Source organism: Pectinophora gossypiella, chromosome 12, assembly GCF_024362695.1.
Source record: "Pectinophora gossypiella chromosome 12, ilPecGoss1.1, whole genome shotgun sequence".
NCBI classification, from domain to species: Eukaryota; Metazoa; Arthropoda; class Insecta; order Lepidoptera; family Gelechiidae; genus Pectinophora; species Pectinophora gossypiella.
The window spans coordinates 1,118,403-1,141,147 of NC_065415.1; the positions used below are offsets into that span (position 1 = coordinate 1,118,403).

Here is a 22,745-nt window from a genome sequence, read left to right on the forward strand (position 1 = left end):
GTTCATTAACTAATTCGATCAATCGTTCATGAATTAATTCACAAGAAAGGCACCACCGTGCGTACCTTGGAGATTGTAACCACTCATTCATTCATTCACAAGAACTGCACCACCGCCGTCACAACATGACCATCGGAAGGTTGATAGAATCCGAAGTAGTGAAATACCGATTTCATTTCCGCTATTTCGGATGTTCGATCTCGCCGATAAGTGTCCTGGAATGGAGAGCTGGGTCAGCCGGGATTGGTTGGTATTGGCATCTCGATGTGTCCCTTGTAATTATGCACGGTCACGAGCATTAATATGTATAAACTTTGATACCATGTCACATTAACTTTTTTGACAAAGTAAACCGTAAGTCTCACTAAATGTCAAATATGATAGTGCGACAGGGTTCTAAAATGGGTATTGCTCATGACTGTACCCGAGCAATAAGAAAAATATCCGTTTCATGAAATCCGTACCGCGCCTGGAAAGTTGCTCATAGTATTTTTTTTTACAGAACGACTAAGGAAGGCCCTTTGCCGAGCTTTTTCTTGCAGTTTCTTTTCCTCAGCTATACAGCTTGCGAGAAGCTGCAGTATTTTTAGGCGGATGAGACGTTCGTTGTGTAAAAATTGAGTGTCAAAGTGCAACTAAGTTACCTACTGAATAAAGTTTTTGAATTTGAATTGGAATTGTTTCAGGCGAACGAGCTTGTAAACAAAGGCAACTACTCTACAGCCGTGGACTTCTACAACAACGCGATCGCGGAGTGCCCCGACTGCGCGATACTCTACTCCAACCGCGCCGCTGCTCTTATGAGGCGTGGCTGGTAAGTTCCCATTTTTTCTGACGATTAAGATCTCCAAGCGTCTACTTACCATATGCCAGGAAAGAATGCCGTGTTTCTTTGGGCACATAATGCAATCCCCATTGCACTGTTCAGAGAAAGACATTGTTTTGGGCCAGATTGAGGGTAAGCGTGCTAGAGGAAGAACATCGACTAGATGGGTGGACCAGACCCAGTGGAGGAAGATTACAGATAAACATTATCTCGGGCTCGGTTGCAGCTCAGTTAGTAACCTAAACCTTATTTCCAGGGCTGGCGACACCTACGCCGCAATCAAAGACTGCTACAAAGCCATCAAACTTGACCCGACACACGTCAAGTCTCACTTCAGACTCGCCAAGGCTCTGATGGAGCTGCAGAGGCCACGAGAGGCCAGCGAATGCCTCCGGTACTTCAAAGACAAGTTCCCGAGGCATTCGACGAGCCATGCAGTGTTTCTACTGCAGAAGGACATCACTGTTGCCTTGGAGGGCATGGAAACGCAGCCTGATGAAGGTGGGTTAGTAGCAGACCAAAAGACCAGTATACCAACATACTAGTAGACCAAAAGACCAGTAAACCGAAAGACCAGTAGACCGAAAGACCAGTAGACCGAAAGTACAAAAGGCTTTACTGTTTGCGCTCATTGGGAGCGCATAGACTAGTGCTCATATGCGCATGAGACGAAACGCCTCTTTGACTCCTAGTCGAATGAAGATGGCGTATGTAGCCTATCTTCACGGTGAACTCCCGCACACAGTGAGGGCACGAATTTCTAGATGATTTGCTTCAATGTGACCTCTTCAGCCCTCAAGATGCTTTTCCTGCCTTCCTCCTTTCTTTACTTTTTCCTTCTTCTGATGTACTTCCGACGGGATTCTCTTAAAATGCATAAATGGTTTTGTCATAATTTTAATTATCATAATCCTTTTCGCATAAGGTTTTTAAGCATAATAGTACTTTCCCATAATAACATCTAAGAATACTGGTTTGTTAGGTATAACTTATTTTTGGACTAATATTTGTTGGTATAAATTTGATTCGCATATAAATAGGTATCCATAATTCTTTTTTAGAATACTTAATAGTGTTTTGTCATAATTTTTACAAGGCATAACAGTAGGTTAGGGTGCGGCGGGGGTGGCCCTTGGGCCACTCCACGCCGCCAGCATGTTTATCTTACACACGAAAAGTATACTGAATGATCACCAACAGCATGAAATAGAGTCAAAAAATATAAAAAGTTACAATCATGAACCAAATGCAACCAAGGAAAAAGTAAGTTTCAGAAATGTTCAAAGTTGTGCCAAAACTTTTCTTATTCGGAGTATAGTTTTTATGCTTATAATACTTATGCTTATATGTCATTATTGTCATTAATTATTATGCTTATGGTAGTTATGAGTTTCAATATTATGCTTAAAAAGTTATGACAAATTAACAAATAGGACAAGTAACATTATGCCATGGTAAATTATTACATAAAAAATGATGCGTAAAAATAGAGAACCACTTCCGACTACCCCAATTGGGATATAGTCGTGAGTTTGTTATGTTGTTATCTTAAACTCTTTTCAATATTGTTTTTTTTTTATTTATTATATGTTAGGCAGCATGAGTTTAAGGTCTTAGCCTTGTTGAAAATATTGTGAGCGTCAGCTCTTCAAGGCATGTTAAAGTAGCGTACAGTCCCGGCAGTGGGCGGCAGTATGGGTGAGGCGGAGGAGAACACAGCCACGTCAGTCCTGGAGCGGCAGCTGCGGGCCTCCGCCGCAGACTACACGCAGCGGCTGCTCGGACACTGTAACACCACCACTGACATCAAGGAGGCCAACTTTCTCGGCCCGGATGCTAACTTCGTTGCGGCCGGGTGAGTCATCAGCATAACATGGACTTGACATGACATGATATTACGCATGCATGATAAGGCCGCTTATTATACACCTCCGTGGTCCAGTGTTTGAGCTCTGGGCTCACGATCCGGAGTTCCCGGGTTCGAATCCCGGTGGGGAAATATCACAAAAATCACTTTGTGTACCCTAGTTTGGTTAGGACATTACAGGCTGATCACTTGATTGTCCGAAAGTAAGACGATCCGTGCTTCGGAAGGCACGTTAAGCCGTTGGTCCCGGTTACTACTTACTGATGTAGTCGTTACATGAGCCTTGTCAGGGGCCTTTGGCGACTCAATAGTAACCCTGACACCAGGGTTGGTGAGGTTCGTCATCCACCTCTCAACTCACACGCTAAGAAGAAGATTATACGCCTATACTTTGTGCAATAAACTGTCTGACTGCGTGTTAATACTAAATACTAATAAAATAAAATAAAGTATTTAAAGAAAGAAAGAAACAACACGAAATAACACATAACTTACAATCAAAACATTCAAGAAAAACAACTTACACACGAGAGTACAAAGTCTGGGAGTATCATATCCCTGATTTTTAACGCAGTAAGAACCCGGTATTATGTGTTGTTTCTCTTGCTATGTCAGTTATTATGTTAGTAATTCGTCACACGCGGTTCCCAGGTCTGACGACGGAAGCATGTTCATCTGGTGCCGGCGCTCGGGCAACATCGTGCGCTGCCTGAAGGGTGACGAGTCAATCGTGAACTGCCTGCAGCTGCACCCCTCCATGTTCCTGCTGGCCACCAGCGGGATCGAGGCCGTCGTGCGTCTCTGGAGTCCCAGGCCGGAGGTATACATTCATACAGTTTTTTATAGGATACACTTCGGTGAGTGTGTGCAGGAACTTCACGAGTTAATTCCACCCACTCCATTCCATCTACGGACAACGAGACGTCGGCAGGCATTTCATCCTTATGGTGTATATGACCTAACCTAATTCAACAACAGCAAAAAGGGAGGTTGGTGAGGTAAACCTAGCTCAGCCGCTGGTGGGGAGCGGAGAGTTGCCGTTCTATCATCTCCGTAGCATTATTCCGTTTTTCACAGGGTCCGCTTACCTAACCTGAAGATTTGACAGGTCCGGTTTTTTACAAAAGCGACTGTCTGTCTGATCTTCTAACCTGCGAAGGGAAAACCAGCTCAATACGGGTTAGGTCACATGCCTCCGATAATGCTTTTCTCGGGAATGTGGGTTTCCTCACGATGTTTTCCTTCACCACTGAGCACGTGATAATCATTTACGATCCAAACATGATTTCGAAAAATTGGTGCCTGTGCTGGATTTGAATCTGCGCCCACAAAGTGAGAGGCAAGCGTTCTACCAACTAGGCTACCAGCCACGGAGACTTGCGGTTCTATACGCGGTATTATTCCTTATTCTATGGTCAAAGCTTGATAAGGTGTGGGTACTTAGTTAATTACCAAAATGGGGTATAACACACCACCTTCCCATGGTCCTACCAACCTTTCGGTCATACAGACCCAAAGACCGAATCACGGGTGATGCGATTTACCAAAATCTAAATATATAAAAGGAGAAACTGACATATCAACGCACAGCCTAAACGGCTAAACGTAGGCACTTGAAATTTGGAAGGGACGTAGCTTAGGTACCGCAGAGGTGCACTAAGAAAGGAATTCCCGAAATTCCCACCTTTTGTATGAAAAATCTAAACCGCGTAAGATAGATGTTTTCAATGTAGCATGCATGCATACCTTAGTAAATATAAAGTATTTCGAAAAATGGGAGTTAGCGGGAAAAAAAATTGTATGAAGAAATCTAAACTGCATAAGTTAGATGCTTGAAATTTGATATGCACTCCCACACACAAAGATCTCTCTTTTATAACACGCCACGCGGACGAAGTCGCGGGCAAAAGCTAGTGGGGTATATAGTGGTAAGCTTATGGTATGTGGTTGTCCCAGGACGGGCGGACGGAGGGACGCGTGGTGTCGGACCCGGGCGGTGCGGCGGCCGCCAACCAGCAGCGCATGCGCTCCGACCCGTTCGAGGCCATGCTGCTCAACATCAGCTTCGCGGGCGGCGCCTCGCGGGACCTGCACTCGCCCGCCTGCCGCACTACATAGGCAAGTTAATTTAAAATACGATTGGACGAAGGCGAGACATGTTGCCCGAAGACGATCTTTTGAGCTAACAAAACTTCAATGATAATTAGAACACATAATAACGGGTACTTACTCCCGACTCCTGACTTACGTAAGGGAGTAATGAGCCATGAGGGGCCTTAAAGGGGCCTTTGGCGGCTCAATAATAACCCTGACACCAGGGTTGATGGGGTTGGTAATTCACCTCACAACCCACACGACAGAAGACCGGGAACGAACCAAGAGCCAGTGGTTGAGCGTTGCGCTCACGACCCGGAGGACACGGGTTCGATTGCTGGTGGGGTCACGTCTAATAAAAAAAAAAACACCAAGCTTGTCCCAGGTTTGGTCGAAATCACTCGATTATCCGAAAAATAAGGTGATTTCGTGCTTCGGAAGGCACGTTAAGCAGTCAGCCGGTTTACAATAATTATACAATATTAAGTCCAGCAGATTTCTGGATAGATTTTAGAGTAATTATTATGTTTTGTTTGCAGGAAATATTCTAGATTGAGGTAACGAATTGACGCCGTGGCCAGCCTCCCCGCCACTATGAGGTCATCACATGGAGTCACTGTAAATATACATTATAATACATTATTCCTGACATTTTCCTTTGGGGCCCTGACCATAACCACCTAGCAATAGACAAATGAGCAGAAAGAGAGCAAAGCAGAGGACTATGGTGAACCGGACAATTTATCAACAAACAGGGTGTTGCATCGTAACAAATACTGAGGGGGATAATTCAGCTCATGATTCTGAGTTAATATCAAGTGGAATTTCTCATTAATCAGAATCAGTATCATATAATCAACGTAATTATCATGGATAAACTTGTTGAAGGCTAATTTAACATTTTTGAATCTACGTCATTTCGCAAAGTATTTTGGCTGAGGAGAAGAAATGACAAGACACTGCAACAGCAACACATCTTTTAAATAAATTTAGTACATTACAATTTACTTAATAACTAGAGGAACACATTTAATACCAGGCATTTTTATCACATAGTTAATAATTAATTTTATAATCAGCCGTTTTTACATAAAGTAAGCTTCACGTAAGCTTTTAATTAAAAGCTTTTTCTGACAAATTCAAAAAATATTATCTCAAAAAATGCATTAAATTTATGAAAATGTTAGTGCATATGTATTTTCAGTTCCAAACTTTTGCGACGGAAAATTCCACTCGATATCGACTCAGAATCATGGACTAAATTATCCCTCGAAGTTTTCGTTACGTTGTCACTAACACCCTACGTAACCGCCATTTTGAAAAATTCTGATGTTATTTTCTTATTTATTTATTTATTTGTACACAATGAAACAGACACCAGAAACATACAAAGAAAACAGATAGTACAGGCAAGCTTATCTCTAAACAAAGATATTTCTTCAACAAAACCACGATTTTTTTCGATTAATTCCAATCTGGGTAAAAATTAAAACCATTTTTTTTACCTGTATTGAACCTAGCGTATCTACTGCAAGAATTTGTTAACAAAAAAATGTAATCGGCGTGTGATTTTTCCAAAAGTGCTTGCGTCGTTTTTGCTATAAAGTGATGGTATGCAAATATAGTTATATCATATTTTCTATTGACGTAAATTGTTCAGTCCGCCATTGTTGAAATACTCCGTCATTTATCCAGATTTTTTAAATAGTTTTCGACAGACATAGTACCTAAGTTGTAGCAGATACATTTTATTTTTAGTACTATTTATTATTTGGAGAATATAATAGGATAAAATATACTTATTCAGTAGCAAAATTCAATATCCCACGGGCACGGATATATAGCGCAGATATTATTTATTTCGTAATAATATTTCATATTTTAGGTACTTTCTCATTAAATTGTGTACAATCGGATTGGTCAATCATGATTTTGCTTACACTGAGTTTTATCAGTCATGACTTTGCTTACGTTCCGATTGATCAGTCATGACTTTGCTAACGCAGGGATTTACCAGTCATGACTTTACTTACACTTTGATTTAACAGTCATGTCTTTGCGTATACTAGTATAGATCAGTCATTACTTTGCATACACTCACATTGTTCAGTCATGACTTTATCTAGTACTTAACATTCGTGCTCGTGCATACGTACATTGCCTATTTGTTACTCATGTTTTTAATAAGTTCAAATTAGTTATATTTACTTCCCGGTGTTAATAGAAACCCCCTAAATACATGAAATAAGATAAACATGACATAATTACGGAAATATTATACTTAAAACTAATTTGAAAAAAGAGTTTATGAATTTTGTTTTTTTGTTTTTTTAAGGCATCTTATGAAGTTTTAATTAACATATTATAATGCCTATTCGGGCAGATACAAAGTTAACCTAATTTTAGTTTGACAGCTCCTAGTGCCGTCCTTCACTTACAATAAGTGCTAGAAAGAGATGGAGCTAGTTCTAGAACTGTCAAAAAATTCGGTAGCCCGAATCGACACCAATGTTGCCATTTTTGAGTACCGTATTCTTTCTTACAGTGTTTTTTTTTATTATAGTACTTGGACAATTGTTAATTGGTATTTTTTTAAACTGAAATGAAGTACTCGAAATACCAATATAACATAGACAAACATAAACTGATTAACCGAATGACAAGTGGCTTTTGAATAGCTATGAACATTGCATAGAATACAAGAATAGAAGATTGGAATCGACAGACGAAATATCTATAAGGAAACTCTGATCTGTCTTTCATGTTTATGGAGAAAAACAGGCGAATTTACCAAGAATAAAAATTGTAGTATAATTAATGATTTACGAAGGTTTCGTTATTATTTTTTCAAATAAAATATATGTAGTTAATAAATATCTACCTAGGCAATTTATTTCTTATCCACTAGCATATAGGGGCCCTAATATTTTCTTGTTCTATAATTTATTTTTTTTAAAGTTTGAATGATATATTCTTTAGTTTGTTCTTATGTAACTTACCTTGAAAGGTGCCAAGTTATTTTTGTTAGAAATGTATTTTTAATTGAAATAATGATGTCTCTAGGTAAGGCACTGAGTTTAGTAGTAGGGGAAGTAGGTTTATCGTTTCATAAGCATTGTATAGGATTATATACTTTTTTAAAGATCTCTTGTGGCTGATTTAGCTGTAAAATCTATTAAATCAACTCAAAATTTTATATTTTACTGTTCCTTAAATTATCACAGATGTAACGATTCTTTTTTCATATTTAAGTCATGATATTTTTGTCATAGTCCTATATTTTTTTGAATACGTATATACCGTCGAAGTTTATGGCGCTGATTCAGTGTACAGTCATGAGCAACATCATGTACCCACTTTAGGACTCTGTCGCACTAACATATTTGACATTTACTGAGACTTACAGTTCAATTTGTCAAAAAAGTTATTGTGACATGGTACCAAAGTGTATACATATTAATGCTCGTGACCGTACACACCATCTTAATTTTATTTTAAGTTATACCTGTCATTTTCTTATCCGCCGAAAAGGAAACGGACGGGTAATAGATAAGCATAAAATTTTCGGAACACACATGTCAATTTTAAGCAGAAAACAACAACCCTCTTAAAATTTTATATTGGCCAATAACTTACAGAATTAAGTTGACAGCACAAGTTTGATGGGTTGCATATCAGTGAGACATTCATTCTCATATTCATGTTAAAATTAACAATTGTCAATCATCCGTCCCTTTCCTTTTCGGCGGATATGAAAATGTCAGGTATAACTTAAAATAAAATTAGGAGTTGTCTGCAGGAATTGGGGCCATTATCTTATTCAACAGAAGATTAACTGTTAAATCACCATAATGTAAAATTATAAAAATAAAACCTACAGACATCATTACTAGATAAAAGAAAGTCGTTCCAAATTATGAATATATTAACGTCAATATCATTAATATAAGGTGACACTGGAGGGCTAAAACTAATAACTATAGATTATATAATGTTAAGGTATGCCTTGGTAATATTGAAATAGTTAATATTGCTAAATAAGGTAAAGTTATTAGATCTCCAGTGCGGATTTTATTGTAAAAATGTGGTCACACTAAATTCTGTTATGCGTAGTAAGGGTTGGGTCACATGTCGACAGTCGAAGGGATAAAATAAACATTTCTTTTTATCGAAAAAAAAACGGACCTGTCAAATCTTCAGGTTAGGTAAGCGGACCTTGTGACAAAACGGGATGACGCTAGGGCGATGATGTGGTCCGAAAAATGGGTAGTTTGGCGCTAAAAAATAATCGCGGCGAAATTGCGGAGTGCTTGCAGCCTCGCCGTGAATCGCTGAAAAATCGCCGATGAATCGCTAGTGTGAACAGAGTCTTATGGTGATAGGTGATCAGACCGTCGCCCGTTTAACTACCTATCGCTTTTATGAATCTACTCCCGAGCTACGCGAAACAGATATTAGAAATATTTTCGGATGTAGAGTAAGTAGGTACGTGACACCTATATTTATAAAGATAAAAAGATAGATAAGTTTAAAAGATAAGAACTGGAGTGGACGGAGCCTATAAAGATAAACCCTTACGAATATTCTGGCGTTTATACATACATAAAATCACGCCTATTTCCCATTAGGGTAGGCAGCGACCACGGAATTACACTTACTACGATCCTGACACACTTTCCGTTCTCCCCCTCTCATAAATACTTTACATATAAATTACTAAAATAATTTACAAATTAAATAATAATATAAATGAATAATAAAGATTCAAATATTGCGTTTCGAGATTTGGGAGGCATATCCATGTTAAGACAAATCTCGAAAATGGTACTACGTATCCCGATCACGGGTCATAAGTCTAGATTCTTCTATAGGAAAAAAAGGAAGAAATGCTAACGGTCTGTCCGCTCGTGCAGTCTGTCTGTCGGACGTGCAGCTTATAAAGGAATTTCTTTTATCTTATATTTGATAAAAAAATTGGTAAGGGTCGGGTGATAATGGTATTTAGTATAGTTGATTTAAGGTCGAACTGCATCTAGCCGCACCGCATCGCACTTTCCTATGTTTAAATCCTTTCTTGCCACTCGGAAATTGGATAATGCGACAACAAAGCGACCACACTTCCCACTCTTTATCTCGCTCAAGCAAATGACGGTTCTAAGTGAGAGAAAAAGATAGAAGACGCATAGGAAAGTGTGATGCGGTTCGGCCCCATGTAGTTCTACCCTTACCGTCTATAGAAGCGCGGGTTGACTGAATAATTTCTGAGTTAAATACGTTCTACATGGCTGTGTAAATATAGGATATTTAGTGTGACCAAATTTTTTTTTAAAGAGTTTCAGCTCAATAGAACTATTGTGTATAATAATGTAGACTATTAAGGAGTTTATGAGAAAGAGGATTTGGTATATGAATGTAATTTTGTTACACATAATCCGGGAAACGGGAGCGGGGCTTACGTTATTGTTAGAGCCATATTACATTGTCAGTATTTCATCAGTCTGCTCAGATTGATAGGAGCCTACTGACAGACGGACTGATGGTGCGGAATGATGAAAAAATCATACCAATAACCATCCGTCATCATCAGTCCCCCTGATCACATACTGGTGCCGACTCCTGTACACATCTAATTTTATTTTAAGTTATACCTGTCGTTTTCTTATCCACTGAAAAGGAAAGAGACGGGTGACTCCTGTCGACTGACAGGCATAAAATTTATAGAATAAACGTCATTTTTAAACAGAAATTTAAACAACCCTCTCTAAATTTTATATTGACCATTGACCCGACATAATTAAGTTAACAGCCCTTGACAATGTCACGTATTCATTTTAAAATTGACAGTTGTCAATCATTCGTTCTTTTCCTTTTCGGCGGATAAGAAAATGACAGGTATAACTTAAAATAAAATTAGGAGTTCTCTGCAGGAATCAGTGCTATTGGCCGTGTAACCTGACTCTCACTGGTTAGCGAACTCTCAACTTCCCCGCGGCCTTCCATCCCGTACTTTGCCACATTTGTCTTAGCAAACAGAACAGCTTCCTCTTTCTTATTGCTCCGTGAAACTAACTCATTTATAACACAGATGCGGCTGATTATATTGTTTCTTAAATTTGTAAATTGATTTTATATTTTTTTCTCTTTAGTTCCTTTGCCATCTGTTTTATTGGTGAGTTGGGTGAGCGGTTAAAACTCGTTTACGAAGCAAGTTTTTTGACATACATACTATTAAACGGAACGACCAGGGGGGTAAAAAATGGCCACTTTGCGCATATAAAAGTAAGTGCGCAATGCAAACAAATGTCAAAAAGCAATATTACTTTCTTAGATGAATTGCTTCCATGTGGCCATTTTAACCCCCCTGTTCTGTAATAAAGGATTTTTGTTTTTATAGCACTCAACTGTACACTTATCGATCCAAGAAATATTAGTACTCAATATTTCGGATAGATGGCACCGGTATCGGTGTAATGACAATATAAATCAAAAATTCGCATGGACAGGAGGAAGACCCGGTGGTGTAATGGTTTAATGCGCTCGTCCCGGCTTGACAAGAGCTGCGGTTTCGAGTCCCATCCGAGTCAGATTTTTTCGACTTATTTTTTTTTCTGTAATAGTCGCGATGTATAAAACTCAATATACATTTTTTTAAACTTGCTTCGTAACGCGGTCAGAGTTCCGCCAATAATTAAAAAAAAGTTTTTATACATTTGGGGTGACCCATCATCCGTGGTCGATTACCTCAAATATGTACAGAACTCTAGCCTTGTGTAATATATCGGTAGATAGTTTGTATACTAAATATATGAGAATATTATTATATTTATGTACTGGAATTATTAATTACGGGAGCAGCCGGGGAAGGGTTTACTGAATACAGTCCCACCAAAAACATTTTCACGTAAAATGTTGCCAAGACGAAACCGTTCGATCGCAATGCCAAAATCAGATCTCATGTAGATCCAAGCTTTTAACTCTATACGCCTTAACTGTCAAACACTAAGTTCACATTCTCTACACGTGAGGCAAAATATGGGGTTTGTCCGTTTCGTTGCTACAAGAACTATATAACCGAATGACAATAAACAGTTAATTTTGTTACCTTACGCTCACGGTGATGGAAGCGAAATAGTTTTTTCACTTTAAGCTCATGTGACGGTAGCGAAACGACTAACGGTCCTTGCGCTTCGTTTTATACGTTTTGTCGGGGACACACCCGTACAGTCACGAGCAATATCATGTACCCACTTTAGAACCCTGTCGCACTATCATATTTGACATTTAATTAGACTAAGGGGTAATTTGTCAAAAAAGTTAATGTGACATGGTTTCAAAGTGTATATGTCGCAGGGATATGATAAAAACGGGGATTTGATCAATTCCCTAAGGGATTTGATCAAATCACGGAAGATGTTAAACTCGTGACCGTACCATCAGATTTAAAGAATGGTAGTATTAGATGATTTATTTAATTTATACCACTTGAGTAAGCATCAAATCATGTACGTATACCATATTATATTTTGTATAACATAAGCTCACGGCTGCAACCAATTTTGTGTACTTACATAAAATGAATTCCTTTGCAAAAAGCTAACGCCAATGAATCTAGACTGTTATAATTTTAACTTACTTGTTTCTTTAAAATACCCAAATTTTGAAATTGGGGAAAAAAGTCTTTTAGATGTGATATTTTTGAAATTCAAGATGGCCGTTCTTTTTTGCAAAGGGATTTGTTTTCCTGGATAGGTATGATAGACCCTACCCCGGCTGGCTAGAGTAAGCACATAGACAGTGTAACGATGCTTTCCCAATATTCCCATTTTGTAAAGCAACAACTGGATATTTTTTATCGTCTCGATAGATGTTGTTAAATTAAAGATTTGTTAGTACTTGGCTGTTTTATTTCATTGTTTTGATACCTTTAAAGAAATTATAAAAAAAAGAAATATGTACATATTTAATTTCAGAGTAAGATTGTCCAACAGATAAGAGAGAAAGAGATAGATATAAGTTCAAATACAAATCTTTATTGGTAACGTAAGCTACATGTCATTGGTATTGTACATTTAAGTGTATACCTTATTATAGCAAAGAAATTCTATAAGTCATAGAATATGTTCTTAGATAACCACTCTTTTATGAGCTTTTTAAAAGATTGTGTGGACGCTGCATCCTGTATTTCCGGTGGTAAGCGGTTATATACAGATGGGCCTGTTATGTAAACAGATTGCTCACTCTTGTTTAATTTGTGTTGGGGTGTTACCAAGTTCACGATTGTATTCCTATTGGGGGTAGTCAGAGGTGCAACCATCGCAAGACGAACTCATACCTCGCCACACCCTTACGAATTATAGACGGCAGTTACTCAATCAATCAATCAAATCAATTTATTTGCAAGAACACATAGAATACAAAAAGGAGGTAAAATAATTCAAATAACAATTTGTGATTGTTGTGATGTGTTCGGCCTGCATGCAGGCGTACAAAAATGTATATGTGTGTTAGAGTAAGAATATTATACTCTGATCCCAAGGTAACAGTGACCTTTGTGGAGGACGCATAGCGCCAGTTAAACAATGGCTCACTGTCACGGATTACTTTTATTGGATGTTCTCTGTACGGAGTTCGACACAAGAATGGTACAACTCGTGCGGCTCGCCTTCTTATAAGGGTTGTCCCCACTACCGTACCTTGCACGTGTGTCGTAAACAAATGCAGGTGTTGTTTGTTTGCTAGCCGCACGTGTTGTTTACAGTTAACATAATATTTAGATTTTCTATATTTCGCTGTCGCGCTATCATGTGTGTCGTAGATTTTACCTAAATAAACTTTTTTTTTTTTACAAATATACATTAAAAATAAGAAACACACTTTCCTTATTTACACACAAATTATTCTAAATAGAGTTTCTGTACAAGATTACTTTGTAAGTAAGTAAGTAAAATATTTATGAACATTTAAAAAGAGAATAAAGATATAAACCCTGTTCTGGGGGGTTAAAAAGGCCACATCAAAGAAATAAAGCAATTCGTCTAAAACACAAATACTTACTGCAATTTGACATTTGCGCATAATAAGTGCGCGATTGTTAACAAATGTCAAATAGCAATAAATAAATTGCTTTTCAGATGAATTGCTTCGATGTGGCCTCTTTAGTCCCCGCTGTCATTCTAATGATGCCAAAGGAATATCATCATCATCATTGTTTCATCTGTATATCTAGTTACTGGCCCAGATTCCTGTAGACACTTGATAATTTTTATGAGTAATACCTGTCAACTTATTATCCGTCGAAAAGGAAAGAGACAGGTAATAGACAGGATAACGTGTTCCATACATCAGGCAGAAATCACAACCCTTTCAAAAAATTAGGTTAACTGATAACCCGGCAGAATTGACCTTCAACAAGTTTATCCATGATAATTACGTTGAATAAATGATTCTGATTTCTGATTAAGTTTACAGCACGCTTCAAACGGGTTACGGACCAGCATAACAGCTGTCAGTCACCCGTCCCTTTCCTTTTCGACGGATAAGGAAAATTAGAATGTGTCTTCAGAAATCTGGGCCAGTAACTAGATATACAGATGAAACAATAATGTATATTCCTTTCGCATGATAAATTTAAATCACGGGTGAATAGGCATTTTCTGGGTAAGTTCGTTCCAACGTCGACCTCTTCTTCTCGTGGAAGAACGAAGTCAAGAGTAAACCAAAAGACTAAAGAGCCCACATTGAAGCAATTGATCTGAAAAGCAATATTGCTATTGGACATTTTTAAACATAGCGCACTTATTTTTATATGCGCAAATGTAAAATTGCAGTAAGTATTTGTGTTTTAGACGAATTGCTTTATTTCTTTGATGTGGCCTTTATAACCCCCCCAAAACAGTGTTTATATCTTTATTATATTTTATACAGTAGAACCTCGCAGCAGTTCTTCACGGTTGTCTTCATTTCTTCACCGCGTAGCTTCAGCTTCATAAAGTAGAACCTCGCAACTAGGAGAGGGAACTCTGCCTCCGTTGGCGGGTGAGCAGCGCCAACGGTGGTGGAGTTACCAGGCCCAGTCACGTTTGGTGGTAGCCATCTTCTAGAAACTTCTCTGTCGTCGAAGTTGTTGTGTCGAGGTATGTTTTACCGTCGATCGGTAAACGTTTACGGTTTACGGCCTCCGTGCTCCAGTGGTTGGCCGTTGTGCTCACGATCCGGAGGCCACGGGTTCGATTCCCGGTGGGGTCATATGAGAAAAATCACTTTGTGATCCCTAGTTTGGTTAGGACATTGCAGGCTGATCACCTGATTGTCCAAAAGTAAGATGATCCGTGCTTCGTAAGGCACGTTAAGCCGTTGGTCCCGGTTAATACTTACTGTTGTAAGTATGTAGTCGTTACATGAGTCATGTCAGGTGCCTTTGGCGGCTCAATAATAACCGTGACACCAGGGTTGATGGGGTTGGTAATCCACTTCACAACCCACACGATAGAAGAGGAAGACCGTCGATGTTAGGTTACGTCTTCTACAAAAATATATTTTTCTCTTTTTACAGTGTTGCTGCCAAGGTTAGGTTGATTTCTTGTATTTATTTATGGATAATTTTGTCTTGTCCAAGCTGTTACGGGTACTCCGTGCATGATGGGAGTCCACTGTTTGTCCAAGCTCCTTGCATCTGTAATTAATCAAAAAGATCGCATTAGTTAGGGTGACTTACATCGTGGGGTTTAGGGTTCGAATTCCGGTTTGGGCTCATAACAGCTGAATTTGACTTTATGGGTTTGAATTCACGTTTATACACTTCTCATCAAAAAAATCGAAACACTTCCGTTTTCATTGTTTCTGTCCGAATTTAACACAAAAAAGAATTCATACGATGAAAAAAAATACATAAATGTATAGCTGGCAGTTTGGCCATTACAGTAATAAGCGAAAATTCTAAATTCAAAATTAGAATTTCATTTGTTTATCTTATAAACGAAATGAATCACTGTTTTGAGACAAATGTGTGTTTAGGGTTGGAGTACATTTAGCGTTTAAAAACTAAAAATTGGCGCCTATCCTTAAACTTTTTGTTTTTTATTTCAATACTGTGACTTTGGGACGTCTGAAAAAAGGTTTTTTTTCTAAAACGTATGGATACTTCGCCCACAGAAGCCGCCCAAGTTGTGGCATTGCTGGATTCTGGCCTTAGTCAGCGTGTTGTGGCTGCAAGACTGCATCTAAGCCTGTCATCTGTTCATAGAGTCTATAAACGTTATCGGGAGACTGGTTTGTTCACGCGCCGTTCAGGATCTGGCAGGAATCGGGTCACTTCTGAGCGAGATGATCGATTTATTGTAACAACTTCTTTAAGAAATCGACGCCTTAACGCTTTTCAACTGCAGCAGCGGCTTCGTGTTGTACGAAGGGTGGCTGTAAGTGACTCTACAATTAGAAGAAGGTTGAAGGATCGTGGACTGGTACCGCATAAGCCAGAAAATGGGCCGAAATTAACTGCAGACCATCGAAGAGCGCGCCTTAACTTTGCACGTGAGCACCTAAATTGGTCATACCTACAGTGGAGCAAAGTTCTCTTTTCTGATGAGTGTAAAATTATGCTGTATGGTAACGACGGAAGGAAGAAGGTCTACAGAAGAGACGGAGAACGCTATGCACAATGCTGCATTGAAGAAAAGGTCAGCTATGGTGGCGGTTCGTGGACGGTTTGGGGAGGAATCAGCGCCGACGGTAAGACAGAGCTTGCTTTCGTGTCTGGGCCACGTCTGCCTGCACTAAACTGTCATCGGTACGTCGAAGAGTGTCTCGAGCCTCATGTGATGCCCTATGCACATTTTATTGGCAACGGCTTCATATTCATGCACGACAATGCTAGGGCTCACACCGCGGGCGTCGTACGAGATTATCTTAACGAAGTCGATATCTCTATTATGGAATGGCCAGCAAGAAGCCCGAACATGAATCCCATTGAACATCTGTGGGATGAATTAAAGAGACGAATTCGAGCAAGAGATCCTGCCCCAGAAACACTTAGCCAGCTGCAAGATGCAATCCAAGAGGAATGGGACAATATACCACAGCATGTGATCGTGACTCTCATCCGATCGATGAAGAACCGTATGGAAGCAGTAATTAGAGCTCGGGGAGGGAATACAAGTTATTAACCCTTAAACAGGCCCCGAAGAACTGCTGTAAGAAATAAAGTGTTATATATGGATTTAGGCTTTGAATAGCGGCCTGTATGATTCCTTATCAACACATTCAGAAAAAAAACACTGAAAGTCCTGAAAAAAAATGTGGGAAAACATAATCCCATTGCCTGGATAGAGACTATCCTTTATGTGATAGCTATATATAAATGTCGAATGTTTGTCTGTTCATAATTCTGTGTTTGATTACTAGATCATTATTATTTTAAATTGTAATTGCTATTACTTATTTAATTATTTATTTATAATTAATTTAATTTAAAAATAATTGTATTAATTTTTTATATTTATAGAGGTTATTATGTGGTAAGTAAATCAAATACTTTTTATTATAAATCCCATTTATTTCACATTTTATTATGAATCCCGAATTTAGTATAATTTGTGTATAACATAATCATAATAAATTTGTGTGTAATCGAAATGATGCGTAGTTTTTAGTAAAACAAATATGTTTAAAAAAACACAAGTAACGTCGGGTGCAAAGGCTAGTATAAAAAAAATGGTGATTTGAACAGGCAAAGGATATATAGCTCCCACAAATAAGTTCGACTCAACAGGCTTTGGTCACATGTTCCCCACATTATTATTTGCCTTGTTTTAGACAATTTAGCAAGAAATCAACTAGAAATAATGCAAATCCTGTTAGGAAAATTCAAAATCTCTAACATATCAAAAAATTGCACGACTTATCTTTCTTTGTTTCGCCATAATCTGTATAAAACCACCACAGTCACTCAAAAACACGTCTCTAACGGACAGACGAAACTCGAATGGCTGTCAGTGTCACTTACGTTCGGATACACAAAGTTTGAAAATTCGGAACCATAGAGTATATATTTACGATTAAATTTTGACAGATTGTGGACTCTTTATTGCCAAAACCTGGCTACAGCATCGAAAAATCAATGTGGGACACATATGTCCGCGGCCTGCTTAAGGGTTAAATAAACGTTTTTTAGCTTTTTTTTTCATTTACGTGTGTTGTTTTATCCATTTCCTTTATACTCCATACGGAATAAAAATGACTCATTTAACAAAATACGAAACCTATGAAAAATTCATTTAAATTTAGAACATTAACATTAAGATTTGATAAGCTCATATTACTCACTATTAAACGACATTTAACATTTATTCCTAAATGTACACATTTTTCTGATAATCCTGACAAAACGTAAACTTGCAAGGTGTTTCGATTTTTTTGATGAGAAGTGTATAATTATAAATGATATGACGTGGTTCCCAGGAGTTGTGCCCGGTAAATGGAATATAATAACAGTAGTAGAACGTTGATCGTCGCCTGATTGTGCCACGAAAGCGCCTATTTGAAACTTTCATGAAAACCTGGATTCCTTTCAATGAGGGATTCTCCAGGGTACGTTCCTCAAAAACAAAATAAATGGCGCTGTACAGATTTTCCTTCGTTTAACCTTATGATGATGATGATCTCTCCGACCGATTTCGACCATGGCGACTTCGACTCATAGTTGTCACGACGCTGATGCGCCCGAAGATGGCTTATGTAGCCTATCTTTACAGTGAACTCCCGCGCACAGTGAGGGTACGTGAGCACACCGTTTTGGTGATTATAATTAACCTTAAAACAAACATATGAACCTTTTTATTACACCCACGCACAATTACATGTTCCACCCGTTATTATTCTGATCAAAATAAAGAGAAACAATATAAGTACCTAGCAACATAATAATTCAAATATCAAGCAATAATTACGTATTTATATATGCGTCTACCATTACAATGTATTTTGGAATAATCATACATACATACATACATAAACTCACGCCCGTAATCCCTAATGGGGTGGGCAGAGCCACAAGTAATCAAAGACAACTTGCAGCCACTGTTGATACGAAGTCCAAGGATGGATATGATGAACCTTATGGTGGTAAGGGATCAGCCTATCGCCCATAACATTAGTCCATCATGTTAGAGGACACAATCCCTCTGTCGGTTTTTACGACATGCCCGGGAAGAGAAGCAGCTGAACGTGTTCTATGTTTTTTATATGCTCCCAGAACAGCATAGAAGCAATAATCATGTATGCGAGTAATGAGAAAATAGGTAATTTTCGCGTTAAAGCTGTACAATGCCATCCATACTGGTTTTTATTATACTCTTTATTGTACACAATAATTAAATTTACGACAAAAAACACAAACATAGGTACAAAAGGTGGACTTATCTCTAAAAGAGATCTCTTCCAGCCAACCCCGCTTTTTTTGTGAACGTAGCCCGGAAAGTCTAATTAATTTAATTCCGAAAATTTAGACCACAAAATTTTAACTTACTTAGATTGAAAGTACTTTCAATTTCAAAAGTACCTAATAGACAAGTGTCTATTACGTTTAACAAAAACAAAAATCAGATCCGAATCCGATGAGTGACTTTATGACGTAATTAACGAAATGAATTGATTTGATTATTATAATGTAATGACTATTGATAAGTACACGTCATACCAGGATACCTAAATTGTATCATCATCAATTTAAGAGCCACGCTCTTGTCGGTGTAGCATTTTCCATTCCAGTCTATCAAAGGACAATTCCTTGACTTCCCTATAAGACACGACGTTAACCTTTAATCTGTTCCATGTAAGCTCTATAGCTCTGTAAGCTATATAGATATATGTATAGCGTTAGTATTATATGATCTGTGGTATAGCTGATAAGAAGGAACTTTTATGTACATAAATAAAGAGTATAGGTATCTATTTATCAAATAGGCGCTTACGTGGTTTTCGAAGTCGACGAGATATTTGTGTGTTATGTAAGCACGAAAGCTTTGGCACCATGTCACATTAACTATTTTGACAAATTGAATTGTAAGTCTCACTAAATTTTAAAGATTTTAATGTGGCAGTGTTCTAAATCGGCTACATGACATTGCTCCTGACAGTGTATACTATAGCCCGTGAGGTCCTGTGGTACACCGGCTTGCTTCTCAAACCGGGAGCACTGGCTCGAATCCCGGTACTGGACCAATCTTCTTCACTCGTGTGGATTGTGAGGTGGATTACTAACCTCATCAACCCTGGCGTCAGGGTTATTACTGAGCCGCCATAGGCCCCTGACATGACTCATGTAACGACTACTAACTAACATCAGTAAGTAGTAACCGGGCCCAACGGCTTAACGTGCCTTCCGAAGCACGGATCATCTTACTTTTTGGACAATCAGGTGATCAGCCTGTAAAGTCCTAACCAAACTATGGATCACAAAGTGATTTTTGTGATTTGTCCCCACCGGGATTCGAACCCCGGACCTCTGGGTCGTGTGCACAACGCTCAACCGCTGGACCACGGAGGCCGTTACTGGATCAATGAGTTAATAATTTATCTTAAGTTCCGTTTTCACTAACACAGTTGGCTCGCTCATTATAGACGGTGATACGGCTGACCTATCACGTTGGTCTAACAGAAAGCTCGGTGAGGTGTGGGTACTTGCCCGAATAGGTTAGTTTCCAACTAGTCAAATCACTTAAGTTTTTACTAAAGGTCAAAACACGAAATTACTACGGAACTTGCATGAAAAAGCACACTAACGTCATAGAGAAACGTGATAAAATGTCTGACTTATGATTACGTTTTTTTTATTAAAATTCATAAATAAGTTAAATAGAAAAAAGAAAACGTTTTTCGTTAGTTTTAGATATCTTTATTTAATAGTTAATAAGAATTTCATAATTAATATTGAACCTAGTACAGTCATGTCATGAGCAATATAATGGACCCATTTTAGGACTCTGTCGCACTAACATATTTGACATTTAGTGAGACTTACATTTCAATTTGTCAAAAAAGTTAATGTGACATGGTACCAAAGTGTATACATATTAATGCTCGTGACCGTACACGACCCAATTGGGATATAGTCGTGAGATTGTGTGTACCGTTTATACACAAGAGAAAGACTTTCAAGGAGTGTGAGTGTGTTATACACCTTTGCCTACCCCTTTGGGGATGCTGGCGTGATGCTAGTAATGTTATCTAGAATTTGCCTTTCAACTGTTTTAAGACAGTAGTTAAACAAAAACTTTACAAAAAAGGTTATTATAAAGTTAGTGATTATTTAGAAGATATGAATGCATGGGATTAACTGTCTGAGAACTGATATTAGGCAGCTAAATTACTCAATTGTATACAATATTTTATGTTTTTTTTTTTTTTAAAGAATGTCTAGGGCCCTGTGCCGAGGTTTTTCTTGCAGCTTCTTTTCCCCGGCTATACAGGTTGTGAGAAGCTGCAGTAGTTTTAGGCGGATGAGACGTTCGTTATGTAAAAATTGACGATTCAAAGTGTAACTATGTTACCAACTGAATAAAGATATTTTTGAATTTGAATTTGAATTTATCGCAAAATGGCTGGCGAGGAGTGAGTGTAACGCCTATGTCTACTTCGTTGGGGGTTACAGAAAGAAAGAAACGTTTATTATAATATAGGCGGGGTGTTATGGTATCTAAAAATACGTATAAAGATTCACGCTTTTTCGCTTGTTGCGGGAATCCTAAATGGGGTAAGCAGAAACCATAACTCGTCAAAATACACTAGCATGATGAGCTCTGTAGTCATAGAGATGTTAGCATGTGATTTCAATCTTTTGCAAGCCTTGTTATTTTTTTTAAAACTGAGCATTATCAGACCTGGGGGTTTAAATTGGCCACATCGAAGCAATTCATCTAAGAAAGCAATATTGCAATTTGACATTTGCGCATGTAAAAGTAAGTGCGCAATGCAAACAAATGTCAAAAAGCAATATTGCTTTCTTAGATGAATTGCTTCGATGTGGCCATTTTAAACCCCCTGTTGTCTTAAATGTTTGTACCGGGTGAGAGCCCTCAGCGCTTCCCATTTGTCCGGCGAGTTAATGCCAAACCTAGTATAAGTCACGTCAAAAAAGTTATTTTTAAAATCAAATCAAATCATTTATTTGCGGTAAATGTGGTACATTGGTTGTTATATGACTAAATTCATGTTTCACACATTTAACCAAAACAATATTGGTATGCAAATACAGAGAGATTAATTACCTATTACATTTTGTGATCAAGAAATTCACTGACACTATAAAAAGGATTCTCGCTCAGTAGCTTAAACAAAGATCGTCTAAACACTCTTATAGGCAGGCCTGTGATACTTTCTGGCAGTTTATTAAAGATTTTTGTACACATAAACAGTGATTTCAGCTTGCGATGTCTTGACCAAATCACGAATAGATTCACGATCTTGACCCTACCGGGAATCAAACCAGGACCTCCGGATCTTAAGTCCAATGCTCAACCTCTAGACCACAGAGGCCTGTACATACACTGTTTCAACGTTTCCACTAACACAGATGGCTCGTCCATTATAGACGGCGATACGGCTCACCACCTATCACGTTGGTCTAACAGAAAGCTCGGTGAGGTGTGCGTACTTAGTTCATCTTGCGATGGACGTACCTCTGACTACCCCCTTTGGGATATAGTCGTGAGCTTACGTCATTGTAATAACTACTAGAACACATTTGATTACTTTATATACAAAATAGTTCATAACGTTATGTTAAACGTAACGTCGTCTTTGTATGAAAGGAAACAGAAGGGCTTTGAGTAAGACTTTATAAAGACTGTTATTTATAACTCGTTACGATAACTCGTTGAAATATTACTTACCAAGTATAATTTTCGTGTTGCTGCTTTTAACATTTCGCGTAAACCAACGAAGTTTTTACTTCAAAAAACCCAT

The 22,745-nt window shown here is 38.3% G+C and overlaps 1 protein-coding gene across 4 annotated transcripts in view; it reads left to right on the forward strand.

Annotated features, from left to right (window-relative positions):
* The window catches only part of LOC126371461 (WD and tetratricopeptide repeats protein 1), a 65,766-nt gene that overhangs the window by 8,442 nt on the left and 34,579 nt on the right, over positions 1-22,745 (forward strand). For 2 of the 4 annotated variants that reach the window (XM_050016765.1, XM_050016767.1), the window contains exons 8-13: positions 687-814; positions 1,083-1,327; positions 2,501-2,681; positions 3,345-3,513; positions 4,650-4,811; positions 5,327-12,679. In XM_050016765.1, coding sequence (XP_049872722.1) covers positions 687-814; positions 1,083-1,327; positions 2,501-2,681; positions 3,345-3,513; positions 4,650-4,811 — 885 coding nt within the window. In that variant the 3' untranslated portion in view covers positions 5,327-12,679. Of the gene's footprint in view, positions 1-686; positions 815-1,082; positions 1,328-2,500; positions 2,682-3,344; positions 3,514-4,649; positions 4,812-5,326; positions 12,680-22,745 lie in introns of those variants that run through there. The other 2 variants (XR_007567048.1, XM_050016766.1) reach the window with 2 other exon arrangements.